The 16,115-nt window shown below is 45.9% G+C and overlaps 1 protein-coding gene across 1 annotated transcript in view; it reads left to right on the top strand.

Moving 5' to 3' along the window:
* The window catches only part of ITGA11 (integrin subunit alpha 11), a 90,233-nt gene that overhangs the window by 57,112 nt on the left and 17,006 nt on the right, over nucleotides 1-16,115 (top strand). The window contains exons 15-21 of the mRNA XM_079953001.1: nucleotides 161-291; nucleotides 982-1,148; nucleotides 1,753-1,895; nucleotides 2,872-2,982; nucleotides 4,122-4,207; nucleotides 5,812-6,019; nucleotides 12,865-12,963. Coding sequence (XP_079809127.1) covers nucleotides 161-291; nucleotides 982-1,148; nucleotides 1,753-1,895; nucleotides 2,872-2,982; nucleotides 4,122-4,207; nucleotides 5,812-6,019; nucleotides 12,865-12,963 — 945 coding nt within the window. The remainder of the gene's footprint in view (nucleotides 1-160; nucleotides 292-981; nucleotides 1,149-1,752; nucleotides 1,896-2,871; nucleotides 2,983-4,121; nucleotides 4,208-5,811; nucleotides 6,020-12,864; nucleotides 12,964-16,115) is intronic.

The following is a 16,115-nucleotide window of genomic DNA, read 5'->3' as shown; positions in this document are numbered from 1 at the left end:
CAACCTCAGCAAGCTGGCAACTCCTACCAATGCTCCTAAGTACCTGCTGGATTCTTTTGGGTTCCCACCCTTGCGAGAGAGAAAATCTGAAAACATGCCATCACTTTTGTACTCTTTGCACCAGGATGCTGAACAGGATTCTCCTCTTGTCATTTTCCAGAGAATTACGGCAGCTGAAATTTCTCCAGGCTTAATGTATTTTGGATGCAGCATCCATGGCAACTTGGACCTGAATGAAGACAGGCTTGTGGACCTCGCCGTTGGCTCACTGGGAAATGCTGTATTATTATGGTTTGTTATGGAGGATTTGTGGCTGGTGGGGCTACTTTTCAGAGCAAGGCTTGTTTGCAGAATCTGACTGCTGGAAGATTTGGGGCAGATAAAAAGCAAGCCCTTTTTCACACAGTGCATTGATAACTATGGCACTTGCTCCCACTGGAGGCAGTGATGGTCAGCAACCCTGCCTCACGTTGAGAAAGGGCCAAGGGGGTCTTTCTTCAGAGGGAGGCATTCTGGACAATGTGGTTAGGAAAGTGCCTGTACCACTGCTGTTTTACCACAGCAGCCAGAAGTTCTATTCAAACTTAGGTAAAAAATTAAAGTTAAATTACTTTACTTGATCTACTCAAATTTAGGTTACTTTAAACCAGGGGTCAGCAAACTTTTTCAGCAGGGGGCCAGTCCACTGTCCCTCAGACCTTGTGGGGGGCCGGAAACATTCTACTCATGTAAAAACACCAGGCAGCCCCTACAAATAACCCAGAAATTATTTTTGAATAAAAGGACACATTCTACTCATGTAAAAACATGCTGATTCCTGGACCATCTGTGGGCTGGATTTAGAAGGTGATTGGGCCAGATCCGGCCCTGTGGCCTTAGTTTGCCTACCTATGCTTTAAACTCTGACCCACACATCTGAATTGGTAATCGAATTTCTGGGTTGGCTCAGGATATCATCAAACGTTTCCTCTTCTTCACAAGGTCCCGCAGTGTGGTACGGATCAATGCCAGCCTCAGGTTTGAGCCATTCAAGATCAACATCTTCAACAAGGACTGCACTCGGAACGGGAAGGACGCCACATGCCTGTCTGCATTTCTTTGCTTCACTGCCATTTTCCTCTCAGCACATTTTCAGACGGCAAGCGTGAGTAAGTGGAGATCCCAGATTTCTGTCTAGATTTGCTCTCCCCACAAGGTGACTGTGTCCTACCCTCTCCAAAACTACTCTTCAAAGAGATTTGGGGGTGTATCTAAGGCAACACTAAGTTATACCAACATAGAGGTCTGCTTCTTCCGCTGGCGAAATGTTTTGTGCCATTGGAGCCATCTAGCTCAAGAGAATGCATAAGCAAGTTTCTGGTAACTTGGGACTCAGCTACATTAGTCAAAATACAGCATTATAAATGCATTATAACATTGCGACACCAGATGGCGATGTAGAGCTGAAATCACAACTCAGTGATGTTTTCAATTGTGAGCTTTACAACAGTTTTTTGTAGAGCATTTTTTTATAGCTGTGAAGATCCAGCCTTGGTTGCACAGTCCATTTCTGCTAGCACAACTGTTGTGTTGGATCCTTCTGTTGCGCAACATTAAAACTGCAAGAATATGCGGCTGTCCCTTACAGGGAATCAAACCTGCAACCTTGGCATTATCATCAGCACCACACTCTAGCCAACTAAGCTATCTGCTCTCACTATGGTTCTGTAAATCGCTGTGCATGTGCAAATCATTTTGAACCAATCATTTCAGCACTGAATTACAACATCACCATTGACGAGCGACGGTACATCCCACGAGCCCATCTGGATGAGAATGGAGACAGGCTCACCCACAAGACGGTTACATTGTTTGCAGGGCAAGAATGGTGCGATAAGCTGAATTTTCATGTTTTGGTACGTGCTCAGATCTCTAAAGGTTGAGTTTCCTTGCCAGGAAGTGCAGTTTAGTTTTGAGCTGTGCATTCAAAATACCACAGACCAATTGTTTGTTAGCGGACCAAGAAATGTTGCCTTATATGCCCAACTTTGTGTAACATCTCTTTGAAAAAAATAAAATAATAATAACCATACACCAACTGCAGAAATGTTTATGAGCCACTGTGCTCACACAGGTTTCCTTGAGACAACGTCTACTTGCCACGGGCAACCAGATTGCATGTCTTTTTACAACTCTGGTGAATAGTTAAGGAGAAACTTTTCCCGTTCAACTTATGCTTGCTGGGCTCTTGTTGCAAAAGCATAGCTGTCAACTTACAGATTTGAAAATAAGGGACCAGCAGCCAAAATAAGGGACCTGCAGCCTCACCTGTTCCAGGCACTCCAGTCTTCCTGTCCTCCTGCAGTCTGGTCAAACTCATGCTGGTAGCTTCGAGAACACTGTCAAACCAACTTTGTAACCAGAGGTTCAACTGAATAGAATCTGAATCACAGGCACCACAAGGCCTATGCAGCCTCAACTTAAGATGGCTCCCCAGCCTGGCTTTGCACTGCAAAGTTTGTGGCAGCACATGCAACAAAATGGCGTCCAGCATTCAAAACCCCCCTCAGCTTGCATTAACTAGCCACACACAAGGCATTCAAGCTCCACCCCCCAGTTGTTCTTAGACTTCTTATTGGGTGAGCAACACAGTCAAGCAACACAGTTGGAGCCTCCCTCCTCCCTGGCCGGCAGGGAGGGAGGGAGCGGAGCTGCTTCCTTTGAAATTTAAGGGACATCATTTAAGGGACATTTAAGGGACATCCATCAATAAGGGACAGCAGCGGGACATGGCACTGGAATAAGGGACTGTGCCTTCAAATAAGGGACACTTGACAGCTATGTGCAAAAGTGAAAACTGAGGGTAATGGTGTTTGCTTTCTCCTATCCTAGGACACAGCCGATTATGTGAAGCCAGTGACTTTCTCTGTTGATTATGCCCTGGGTAGCCCTGACAATGGACCGGTGATGGATGGCGGCTGGTCTACCTCGCTAAAAGTTGCTGTGCGTAACTGTCGTTACATTGGAGGGAAGGTGGAGAGGCAGCTTGGAAACATCGCAGTGTATTTTGTCCATTGATCTGTTTGGGAACTTGCCCCTATAGGCCGTGGCCAAGAAATATTCAGGACAAGAGTTTGGCCTTCCAGACCAGGAGCCCAAGAGTAAGAGAATTGGGGGGGGGGGACAGGTCACTGAAGTATAGGGGGCAGAGGAATGTGGAAGAGCAGATCAGGAACCAAGGTGTGTTGTTTTTATTATTTTACTTATTACTCAAAGTGGGTGTGCATGGCTCTCTTCCTCCCTCATTTCATCCACACAACAACCCTGTGAGGTGGGTTAGGATGAGAGGCAGTTACTGGTCCACCCAGTGAGTTTCTTGGTCATGTGGGAATTTGAACCCTGGTCTTCCAGGTCCTAGTATGACACTCTGACCACTACACCACACTGGATCCCATGCATATTTACAGCAAAAATGTCGTTTGAAATTTGTATAAATCAAACAGTAATAACTTGCAAGGCTGCCTAAACATATGAAAGGAGGGCAAGCCTGTTGTTTATGGAAGTCACCTGGTCCTCATTTTTCAATCCAGACGCTGAGACGTATGAGCTAACTAAATTGCCTCTCTGGGCTTCACATATTGGTTGGGACAACCAGAAAGCCAGCAGATGTATTATGTGTGTGGTCAACCTTTCTGCACAGTGTCATGCCTGGCACAATATCAAATCCTACATATTGATATCTTTTTTTTTTTTAAGTATTGTACTGTAATTCAGGTTACCCAGAACTGTCCAGGGTACCTAGTTTATAGACATCTTCTTTATCCTTCCATATAAAAACCAGAGAATCCTCAGAGGCTTGCAGGGTGCCGGTGGCCCAGGAGAGGGCCTGCTCTGTGGCGGCCCCCAAGCTGTGGAATGCCCTCCCCACAAAGGTGCATCTGATACCTTCATTATACAGCTTCTGGAGGATGCTGAAGATGCACCTCTTTACCCTGGCTTTTGACACTTGAGGATGCACATTTTTAGGACCCACCTTATTTTTTATAATTGTCAGCTGTTTTAAACTGTTTAAATGTTGTTCCCTATCCTGGGAGCTTAGGGCGAAGGTTGGGAAATAAATACTTTTCCTTCTTGTTTCATAGGTACCTTTCTGGAACGGATGCAACGAGGACGAGCATTGCATCCCTAATTTGGTCCTTGATGCTAAAACTGATATCCCAACTGCCATGTGAGTAGCTCATCTGGAGTGAGAGGGATTTGGGAAATCAGATTGCAGGGTTACCACTCTTAGAACAGGAGTGGGGAACCTTTGATGGTTCAAATGTTGCTGAACTGATGATGTTGGCCATCAGCCCCAGCCATCATGGCCCATGGCCAGGGAGGATGGGAATTGTAGTTCAGCAACACCTGAAGGACCGAAGATTTCTCACACTTATCTTATAGGTTATTGTGATGTCATCCTGAATTTGGCCATTTCTTTTCATCTTGTTTGCAGTACCTTTGGGGACAAAACAGAGCAGGGGAGTGGGGTTTGGGCTGGGAACCAGATTGGGAACACAGATCGGAAGCACAGCATAGGATTTGGGGGACTCTGGCTACTGTTCTTTCAGAGTACAAGTGGCAACAGCATTATAATTTTATTATTTGTTTGATTTCTGTTCCTCCAGTTGAAATCCATGGGTGGTGTCCAGTATAATTAACCACCATCCCAAAATACTTGACACAAAAACCCCATTTCTTTAAAACTACAGCCTAGAATGGGATGCTTAATTCCCAAAGACCTGGCTAAACAAATACAGTCGTACCATGGATCCCAAAGGCCTTGGTACTCCTCTGTTTTGGCTCCCGAACACCGCAACCCCCGAGTGTTCCAGTTTGTGAACATTCGTTGGAAGCTGGACATCTGACAGGACTTCCGTAGCTTCTGATTGGCTGTAGGAGCTTCCTGCAGCCAATCAGAAGCTGTGCCTTGGTTTCCAAACGTTTTGGAAGTCAAACGGACTTCCGGAATGGATTCCATTCAACTTCCAAGGTACCACTGTAACCATCTTTAAGTGGTGCTGAAGAACAGCAATGAGAGGCACTACTGTATTTCCCCAGGGGGGGGGGGGAGTTCCAGCCTCTGGGTGCCACCACTGTGAAGACCGTCTTGTGGAATCTCACCAACTTCCCAGTGCTGGCACTGCAAGAAAGCTTTTTTTATTTTTTATTTTTAAAAAGTGTGATTAACATGTGTAATCTGGCCTTATTTCTATACAGTCATACCTTGGGTTAGGTCACTTCAGGTTGAGTGTTTTCAGGTTATGCTCCGCGGTGATCTGGAAGTAACGGAACACATTACTTCCAGGTTTCGCCGCTCGCACATGCACAGATGCTTAAAATGACATCACGCGCATGCGCGGAAGTGGCGAAACGCGACCCACGCATGCGCAGACATGCAGTCACGTGTTACGTTCTACTCAGTATGTGAACGGGTCTCCAGAACGGATCCCGTTTGCATCCAGAGGTACCACTGTATTGAGCTTGTGAAAATAAATTGGGAACACCCTTTCTAGTTTAAGAGACCCCACAGGACACTGTCCGATAAGAATGCCATGTAGAATATGAATGCCTTCCTTCCAGGTCCATTGTCTTACGTGCTTCACTGTTCAGCCTCTTGCTTTAGCGCTGGGCCCTTGCCTGTTTCTTGTTGGTGCTGCAGTGTGACCAAGGCACTTTGGGCGTTGACAGGCTGCCCCCTGTGAGACTGTGGGGAGTCTCCTTCATGCGCAGTTGCAGGGAGGGTGGACGCTTCTTCCTGGGCTGCTGCTTTAATGTTTGCTCTTTTCATAGGGAGTATTGCAGACGCGTCCTGAGAAAATCGCATTCGGATTGCTCCGCCTACACGCTGTCTTTTGACACCTCCATTTTTGTCATAGAAAGTGCCAGGAGGAGGGTGGCAGTGGAAGCTACGCTGGAGAACAGAGGAGAAAATGCATATAACACCGTTCTAAACATTTCGTTCTCGAGGAACCTGAAGTTTGCCAGCTTGATCCAGAAGGTAAGGAGTCTCTGAATGAAAGGGAGGAGAAAACACAAAGAGAAATACACAAGTAGCCAACAGTTGCAGGAAGGAGGTCATGCACGCCAAAGCTCAGGCTTGCAAAAGAGGTTAAAAATAATATTAAAATGTTCCTTTGGCTATGTTCAAAGCAAGAGGAAGGACAAGCAAGTGGTAGCTTCTCTGCTCTCTATTGGCTCCTCGTCCAGTTCTGTCCTGGGCCTGTTGTTGTTCAACACCTTTATAAACAACTTGGATGAAGGAATTGAGCGGCTGCTCATCCAATTTGCAGAAGGCACCAAACTGGAAGGGGTAGCTAATGCAGAGGTTGGATGGCCATCCGTCAGAGATTCTTTAACTGTAATTCCTGCATTGCAAGGGGTTGCAACCCTTCCAATTTTATGTTTCTATGATTCTGTTATTCCCCTACAAGGAAAGGTTGCAGTGTTTGGGACTTTTTAATTTAGAAATAGGCCTTCTTCAAGCAGTGCATATATAAGCTATGGAACTCACGTCCACAGGAAGTTGGTGCTGGCCACCAACTTGGATGCCTTTAAAAGAGGATTAGACAAACTCATGTAGAATACAAGCTATCGATGGCTTCTAGCCAGGATGGCTCTGCTCTGCCTCCACAGCTGGAGGCAGTCATGCTTTTGAATACCAGTTGCTGGAAACCACAGGAGGGGAGAGGGATCTTATGCCCAGGTCCTGCTTGCTGGTGTCCCATAATCAGCATCTGGTTGGCCACTGTGAGAATGGGATGCTGGACCAGCTCGGCCATTGGCTTGACCCAGTAGGCTCTTCTTAATGGTCCTATGAGCTTTCGTATCACAGGAAGTAAGGACCAAGCAGGACATGATGTTGACTGCAACTGTGCATTTTCCATGCCCCCGCCACCCGCATGCTAACTTTTCATAAAAGAAAAATTGCAAACTGATGCAGAAGTAGGGGAAATTGAATTTAGCCTCGGGGGGGGGGGATGAAAAAGCAACCTTGCCAAAGTCATCTGTTTTTACCGCGTACCCACTTCTGGCATTCCAGGGCAGGAGAAAGGTGGAGGAGTTTCAGGGGAAAGATGGTGGGTGGCAAAAGTTTGGAGCATCCCTGCTGCTTCTGCCGTGCAAGTCTTCCTCTTCCAGAGTCACTCCATCTAGAAGAAGCGGCCATCAGGTTTTCATTAAATGCATTTCCTTGTAAAACACAGTCCCACCATCAGAATCTAAAACATCTGTAATGCATCAGCCAGCCTGTCCTCAGCTTTCCATGTGGCACTGTTCTCCTAGCAGAATCCTTTGACCTGTCTTATTCCTGAGGGACCATGGATTCCTTGGCCAGTTATTCCCAGTTCAGGAAGCCAAGGTGGTCTTGGGCAGCTATTGAGGCTGCGCACAGCCCCCCAGCTTGGGCCAACCTGACCCACCCTGTCTCCAAACCCAAATCAATTCATGGGCAGGACTAATGCTTTGCTAGGGTTTTTAAAACCCTGATTGAGCATACAGTCAGGTGAGGGAACAGGGAAGAAGGCGGTGATGTGACTCTTTTGCATCCCAAACAAGAGCAAGAAGGTTTGGTCCTGCTGTGATCAGGGCTCTCTTTGTGAGTGCCTTCCATGGAAGGAGATTCCCATGATAAAAAACATATTTGAGTCTTGTAGTGGGGAGAGAAATAGCTCTAGGGCAACAAGATGATTGACCTTCACTAGTGTTGCCTTGCTACTAGGCAGCAGAGCCCAGTGAAGACCCCCAAGGTGAGGGAGTGGGGCAGAGCAACTGCAACTCACGCAGCACATGATTGAGACACTTCTTGATATCTCACTTGCTGGAAATCACAGGATGGCCTGTTGCACCCAAATCCTACTTGCTGACTTCCCACAAGTGTGTGTAAGAACAGGATGCTAGACTAGATGGGCCATTGGCATGGTCCAGCAGCTTCTTCTTACATTCTCATGGCAGTTCCCAGGAAACTGTTCCTGCTGAGGTCCTCTGAGGTCAGGGGATGGGGCTAAACAGCTAGTGTTCACTTAGCTCATGATTGAGGAACAGCCTTTGCTGAGTAGTGGCTGCTGGGAGCAAATGAGGAGATGCCCAACAGGCCTGTGCATCTAGTAGTTGTCCGATATTAGTGAGCCCTTGATCTGATCCGGCGTAGGCAGTGATGCATTTCTCCTTATCCTTTTGAGCAACAAAGTGATGTCTTTCATCAGGAAAACTGCTTCAATAGAGACACTGATGTCCCTTGAGGATGGATGGATGGATGGATGGATGGATGGATGGATGGATTTAAACCCAAACTCTTATTTTTTATGAAACAGTTCATCAGAGTGCTTCCAAGTCCATGTCATCCTCTTCAATCCTTTAAGTTTTTTTCTCTCTCTGCCCTCCACAATTGTTTTTCCCCCCTTAAGAAGACTGACAGGCTGCAAAAGTATTTCCTGTGCCTTCTGAGTTCTCAGAGTCAACGAGATCTTTGCTTGCAGGTGCTTTCATTGCGCAATACGGGACGAATAAAAAGCACAGCAGACCTCTGACCACCTTGTCGACTTCTCATGTTTGAGAGTAGTGTGGCTGCCCCCAACTCCAGCTGTTTGTGTTATTTAAATGCACAGCTCAGATGGTGTGTGTGTGGGTGTGTGTGTGTGTGTATCCTCATACCCAACCAGCAGAGATTACTTTCTCTGCTCTGCATGGTAGAAATAATATTTATACATGCACACACACCCCTCCACCCTTTCAGGTTTTCTTGTTTCCACACGTTGCTGCACATGGAAAAGCTGGTAATCTAGTTGCCCAGAAGCAATTGCTACTTGCCCCAGGAGGGTGTTTTAACTTCAATATAGTGCAATGATTAACGACTTTGTCCATTTTCCTGGTGGTTTTCAAAAGCATCTCCCTCCTCCTTTTGCTTTTGCACTTGCCTTGATGGCCAAGTTTCAGTCAGAGGTGATTTTTTTTGCACTGAGTTATTGCTTCTCTGGAAACAAGGGGCTTAGAACAGAGAATGAGCTATAGTTTTTGTGCACTGGGCTATGGATGATGCCACAGCAATTGCTGATCTCGGGAGGGAAGATGGAAGGAGTCTTGGGGGGCTTGCCAAGCATCTGCTCAGCACTTGGGGGACATCATATAGGACTGCGCTGACAGCCAGCCATCGAAGCCAGCCAGCGTCTGGGAATGCTTTATTGAAAAAATGTTTCTGATTTATATTTTTCATATGGCTGTGTCCACGTCAGCTCCTTTGTCATCCTGATTGTTGCTTGCCTGGGCTGTGGATAAAGCAGCTTTTCTATCACTGCCTTGGCCCTCTAGGGTTTGCCATTTTTACAGTGGTGCTGTAACCATGGACATTGCCTCCGCTGAGAGCAGCAAAAGCAGTGAGGAGCCATGACAGTGGCTCATCTCATTTCAAGTAGAGAGGAGCGAATCTGTCCATTTTGGTTTCTCGCAGTTTCTCATATTTTTCCAGTACAGTGGTACCTTGGGTTACAAACGCTTCGGGTTACAGACTCTGCTAATCCGGAAGTAGTACCTCAGGTTAAGAACTTTACCTCAGGATGAGAACAGAAATCACGTGGTGGCAGCGGGAGGCCCCATTAGCTAAAGTGGTACCTCAGGTTAAGAACAGTTTCAGGTTAAGAACGGACCTCCGGAATGAATTCTTAACCAGAGGTACCACTGTATTCAGTTCAGTTCTCCATTCACCTCAGTGTCAGCTGCAATCCCAGTGAAGCACCCTGCTAGTGCATCTCTCAGCCTCGCCTTTGCAACACCTTCTTTCTGTTACCTGTTTTACAACTAGGATAGAACACCATTGCTCTGCCTCCATGCATGAGGCCAGCAGCTTTCTCTCTGTTTTCTCATTTTTCAATCTTCACCCATTTGTGAAAATTTGCACCGAGTTTTGCCTAATATGCACACCTTGGGAAGCAATTTCCCCTAAATGTTCTATAGCTCTGCATGCTGTTTTCACAAAGGTGTGCCTTTTTGTGTATTTCTCTTGGCTGGAGAGCTCCATTGCGTCATTTGGAGACCTGCAAGGTCCAAAGGATGGCTGCATTTTGGTTCACTTAATGGTTCAAGAAGCGTGAATGAGCTGTCGCTGACTCCTGTCCCTGCTCCACTGGAATGCCCCCCCCCCATTTTTGGCTTGTGATGCTACCACTGCAACATCACAGGCTGTGATACTGAAGCAGTCATAGCAGTCATTATGCTGAGCCTAAATGTAGATTCATTGATGTGGTATTTGATGATCCTCGTAACTAGCCACAATGGCCCAGAATGGAGCCTCCATATATGGAAGCAGTATTCCTCTGAATTCCAGTTTGCTGAGAGGCAAGGGCTGATGGATGTCACCTTTATGTCCTTTTCAAGGCCTTCCCAAAGACATCTGATTGGCTGCTGATAGAAATACAGTGCTGGGCTAAGCGGTTGTGGTTGGCAGAGGGCAGAGGGCCTTCTCTGTAGTGGCACCCACCCTGTGGAATGCCCTCCCATCAGATGTTAAGGAGATGAGTAATTATATAGCACTTAGGAAAGACCTGAAGGCAGCCCTGTATAGGAAAACTTTTTAAGGTTTAATGTTTTACTGTGTTTTTATACATGCTGGAAGTCACCCAGAGTGGCTGGTGCAACCCAGTCATTTACGGGGTGCAAATAAATCATCATCATTATCATCATCAGCAGTGCTTTTTTCTGGGGGGACGCAGGGGGACGCATTCCCCTAAACACTTTGTGAATCTAAGTTTGGCCTTATTGCGGCAGTATTTCAATATGAGTCAGAAAATGAGAGTACCCCTAAGCATATATTTTTTAGAAAAAAGCACTGATCATCATCATAATCCATCAGGAAATTACATTCAGAGGAGCTTCGTACATTAGGCCAAATTAGCCACTGCCCCCACCATTCTGCTTTCCTATTCACAACCAGCCACAGGGTGCCCCATCTGTCATTGGCTCTGGCACCACCTACTGTTGACCTCCCTGCCTTCTACCCCACCAGTCCCAACAAGCCAGCCACAGTGGGTTGTATTTATTTTCATAGGAATACCTCCCAATTGTGACGACTTCCTAGCTGGTCCTCTGAAACGTCCTCTTCCCAATGTTGCCGTCTAGACTCGCAGTAAATGGTGAAGTGTTGACAGTGTGTGTAAGCACTTTGCCGCGAGCTTTGGACAAGCCATGCTCTCTCTCCCTCTTTATTAGTAAATATGCTGAGCTTGCTCTAGCCGCCAAGCATCAAGTGTCTTCCTTGTGTTGATTTAAAAGGCTCTGCCAGTGGAAAATTGCAGGAAAGATTAACCACAAAATAGGAAAAGTGCAAAATGCTTCTCTCTTCTTACTGATGAATTACCCCAAACTTAACCAAAGGACAACATGAACAGACGAAACCAGAACAAACACAGGGGCAGCAAATAAAGGAAATGTTTTGTTGACTTATAAAAACAGATTTGAGGCTCCCAGCTATTCCATACAGTGGTACCTCGGCTTACAGATGCTTCAGGTTACAGACACTTCAGGTTACAGACTCGGCTAACCCAGAAATAGTACCTTGGGTTAAGAACTTTACTTCAGGATGAGAACAGAAATTGTGTGGCTGCGGCGCAGTGGCAGCGGAAGGCCCCATTAACTAAAGTGGTACCTCAGGTTAAGAAAAGTTTCAGGTTAAGAACGGACCTCCAGAACGAATTAAGTTTTTAATCCGAGGTGCCACTGTATTATGAAAGGAATCTCCTGTAAGAAGGGGGAGGTTCTGAGTTTGAATTCAGAAGCAGAGAGTGTGTTCTTTCCTCCATGTCAAAATGCTTTTGCAAATCACCTTTCACATAGGGACAAATACATCAGCCCCAACTGGTTTATTACAAACCTCCCTGGAACTGTGTTAATTTTTAGATTCCCTCTCAAAGCAGTGGTCACATCCACTCCACATATTTAAATAACATTTAAAGCACATGGCTTCCCTGGGAACAGTAATTAAGCCCTCACAGAACTACAGTTCTCAGCACCCTTAACAAATTTACAATTCCCGGGATTCTTTAGGGGATGCTGTGCTTTATTTTGATAAGAATTTTTATTAGCTTTCAATTACAACAATCCAATGCCAAATTACAATACAATTAATAATACCAATCATTGAGATGCCAAATGATACAATTTAGGTGCCCCCCCCACATGCTGGAATTGATGGTTTAATGATTTACTTTGTTTCTGTGTTCCAAAATCTTATAAATTCCAATTACGCTCCAGTCCAAATACGTCCTTTATATCGCAACTGCCGTTTTAGCGACTTCCATTCGTATTGACACTTTGATTTTTATGCCTACAGATGAAGCATTTAAACTTTTTCCTTCCTGTGTGTGACAATTATTCTGTCTATAGTGTTTCTTCCTGACCTTGTAATATATTTTGTCGATCTTTTGTCAGTTGTTGCTGTTCTCCAGCCCGCCTTGGGTGGAGTTAGTGTCCCATTGTTGTTTCAGAAGATAGGGGATGCTGTGTGCTTTCAGTGGACTGTGCCAGTATGATCAAAGTAACTTGCAATCACTAGACTCCTCTTTTAGGACATGCCAGTATGACCAATGGTAAAGGTCATTCCCTACAAAGCACTGTTTCTCATGCCAACCTGCCTGCATGCCTTCTGATAAGACAGCACCCAGCGGGTTTCCAGAACTGTCCTTCCAAGGCATAAGAGAGGGGCAAATATCACGTCCTAAAGAAGCAGAGTAGTTTCATTAAATGCAAGGTAGAGTGGTATACCAGGCAATGAGACTGCATTTCAAAATGCTTTGGGGGACCTCTTTGCAATCTAGTTCCCATGCAAAGCTAGCGTCAATTCTTTCCCTTCTGTTTCAGGATGACCTGGACATTAATATTGAGTGCGTGTCTGAAGAGAAGCATCCGAACCGGAGGGTTTGCAATGTCAGCTATCCATTCTTCCGAGCCAAAGCAAAGGTAAGAGGCTCTGAGGCACCTGCGCACAAAACAAGCACCAGCTAAAATAGGGAAAAGGAGGCAGCCAAGGCAAACTTGAACTCACAGCTCGCTTTTGGGGACATCCTCAAGGTGAGGCAAAAACCACGGAGCTTTCTCTAAACAGGAGCTGTTGACCAGCCTCTCAACCACCTCTTTCTTAGAGAGCTGCTGTAAGGTCCAAGCTAGTCTAAGTCAAGTTTGCCTTCCAATGAGTAGGGCAGCAGCAATTCCCAACACTGGGAAAGTAACCCCCTAAATTAAACGAAAAGCTTCAGTGATGCATGCAGGTCGTCCCAGGGTCAATCTCTGGCAGCAACTCCAGGTAGGGCTAGGAAAGACTTCCTGCCAGAAATCCTGGACAGCTGCTTCCAGCCAGTGTAGACAATGTTGAGCAAGATGGACCAATGGGTCTGACTCAGAACAAGGCAGCTTCTTTTGTTCCACCTGCATTGAACATCAAAAGAGCTCTCCACTCTACAAAACTGGAGGGTGGGAGCTGGTGAAATACTTGTCAACTACTGTATCCATACCTGTTTCTGAGACCGTGAGACTCATTGGCATCACTGATGATGCCCTTGTTAGGTTCTGAATCTCTATTCCTCCACAGGATGCCTGTACACACATCAGGCTCCCAGAGCTTCCACAGCTGGTCCCACAAGTCTCTTCATCATGGTCCTCTGACCGCTAACTTGGTGCTTTCCTCTGCTGGTAACCCTAAGCCAGAAATCTGATAGCTCTGTCTCTGTGGAATCATTGTATATTAATCTGCAGATATACCACATTCTGTATTGCAGGATCCCTTTATGCCTCTTCTTCTAAGATTATACAATAATCTCATAATTATACAATAATAATAACGGATGCATTGTAATGATCGGTGCAGATCTCCATGAATTGCCTTTCAGCTAGAACTATGTTCTTTGCACATGAATTGGAGTGTTCATTTCAGGGTGACTTTAAGTCGTGTTTTCTTTGAAGTTCCACTGCATATAACAGAACTTGCACCCCATTCTCTTGAAACCCAAACACCTTGTGTTTTCATTGTTCCTATACAGCTCTGATGTGTTAGAGCTTGGTCCTGATAACGCCAAAGTTGCAGGTTCGGTCCCCGTAATGGACAGCTGCATATTCCTGCATTGCAGGGGGTTAGACTAGATGATCCTCAGGGTCCCTTCTAACTCTACGATTCTATGATTATTTTTTCATTATTTATGAAATTTCTATATCACCCTTCATCTGAGGATCGCAAGGCAGTTTCCAATATAAAATGCTTATATTTGGAGTATAAAGGTAAAGGGACCCCTGACCGTTAGGTCCAGTTGTGGCTGACTCTGGGGTTGCGACGTTCATCTCACTTTATTGGCTGAGGGAGCCGACGTTTGTCTGCAGACAGTTTTTCCAGGTCATGTGGCCAGCATGACAAAGCCGCTTCTGGCGAACCAGAGCAGTGCACAGAAACGCCGTTTACCTTCCCGCTAGAGCAGTGCCTATTTATCTACTTGCACTTTGACGTGCTTTCGAACTGCTAGGTGGGCAGGAGCAGGGACTGAGCAATGGGAGCTCCCCCCATTGCGGGGATTCGAACTGCCGACCTTCTGATCGGCAAGCCCTAGGCTCTGTGGTTTAACCCACAGCGCCACCCGCATCCCATTTGGAGCATAGAGGGGCTAAAAAGCTCCTCTTCTCTGCTGTTGGGGTGCCTCTGGGATGCTGAAGAGAGGGACCCTGCTGCAGAAATAGCAGCGGGGCTTCGACCCCCCACAACCCTGGAGCAGTATGTCACTGACCATATTATAAAATGGTATAGACATTTGGGGTGCTGGGGTACGCAACCTTCAAGGGTGGGAGGTTAGCCCTCTCCAGAATTTAATGGAGCGATGTTGCTCTAAGTAGATTCATCATCCACCCTAATCCCTGTTGCTTTCCCAGCTCAGTTTGAGACGTTAAGGACTCCACACACACACAAATAATTGGAATATTTGCTTTTTCAAGGCTGCAGAGCTCCGCCGGGAAACCAAATTAGGAAGCAACCAGTGAGCAAAGAAATTTCAGCTGCTTATAGATGGCCCAGAATCCTCAGAGGCCTTTGTTTGGGTAGTCAAAACCAGAAGGCTGATTCCAAAAACGTTTGCTCTAATCCTCTGGAGCACTTTGACAGTGGCTTTTGGGTAATTTAGCCCCCAAATTCCTTTGCTGCTGTATGAGTCACCTTTTTTTCCTGTTTTGCAACCACTGGGTTTGGGGATTATATTAGACTCAGATTTCTCCTGTTTTCAGCAGGGGCACTTTCAGCCCCATGTTAGATTCTTGGAGCTGTTGTGGGTTCAGACCATCTTCTTATGTATTCGAGGAAGGATGTTGGGGGAGACACAAGTGTTCAAAGATTCCACGCTTTATAGTTCTTGGTAGCCATGACTGATGGATTCCTTCTTACCTTTTATGGCTTGTTTATGCCAAGGAATAGTTCATTTCAGTTAAAGCTTCTGGCCAAATCCAGATGTGACTGCAGTATGGAATGAGAATAGAATCATAGAATTGCAGAGTTGTCAGAAGGGACCCAAAGGGTCCTCTAGTCCAACCCCCGGCAATTCAAGAATCACAGCTAAAGAATTCCTGACAGATGGCCATCCAACCTTTCTTTAAAAACCTACAATATAGAAGAGTCCACCACCTTCCCCCACAGAAAGAGGGGGAAGGGAGCCGGAGTTAAAACTATGATTGAATAATTGTTGTAAATGAAATAACTGTAAATGAGATTTGCATAAATGAAAATTATAAATAAATACTTTTTAAAAAAGAAAGAAGAGTCCACCACCTTTTAAGGTAGTCCAGCCCACTGTTGAATAGTTGTTACTGTCGGAAAGTTCTTCCTAATGTTCAGTCAGAATCGCCTTTCTTGTCATTTGAATCCATTGGTTTGGGGCCTCCCCTCTGGAGCAGCAGAAAACAAACTTGCTCCATCTTCCACAGGGCAACCCTTTAGATATTGGAAGACAGCTGTCATATCACCTCTCACCTCTAAGTAGATTGTATTAAGAACATAAAAGGAGCTCTCCCGGATCAGTCCATTACCCATCCAGTCAAGCATCCTGCTCTCACAGGGGGGGACCAGATGCCCCAATGGGAAGCCT

Source organism: Podarcis cretensis, assembly GCF_951804945.1.
Source record: "Podarcis cretensis genome assembly, chromosome: 14".
NCBI lineage: Eukaryota > Metazoa > Chordata > Lepidosauria > Squamata > Lacertidae > Podarcis > Podarcis cretensis.
Note: the sequence above shows the minus strand (reverse complement) of the source record. Positions and strands in the feature narration are given on the sequence as shown.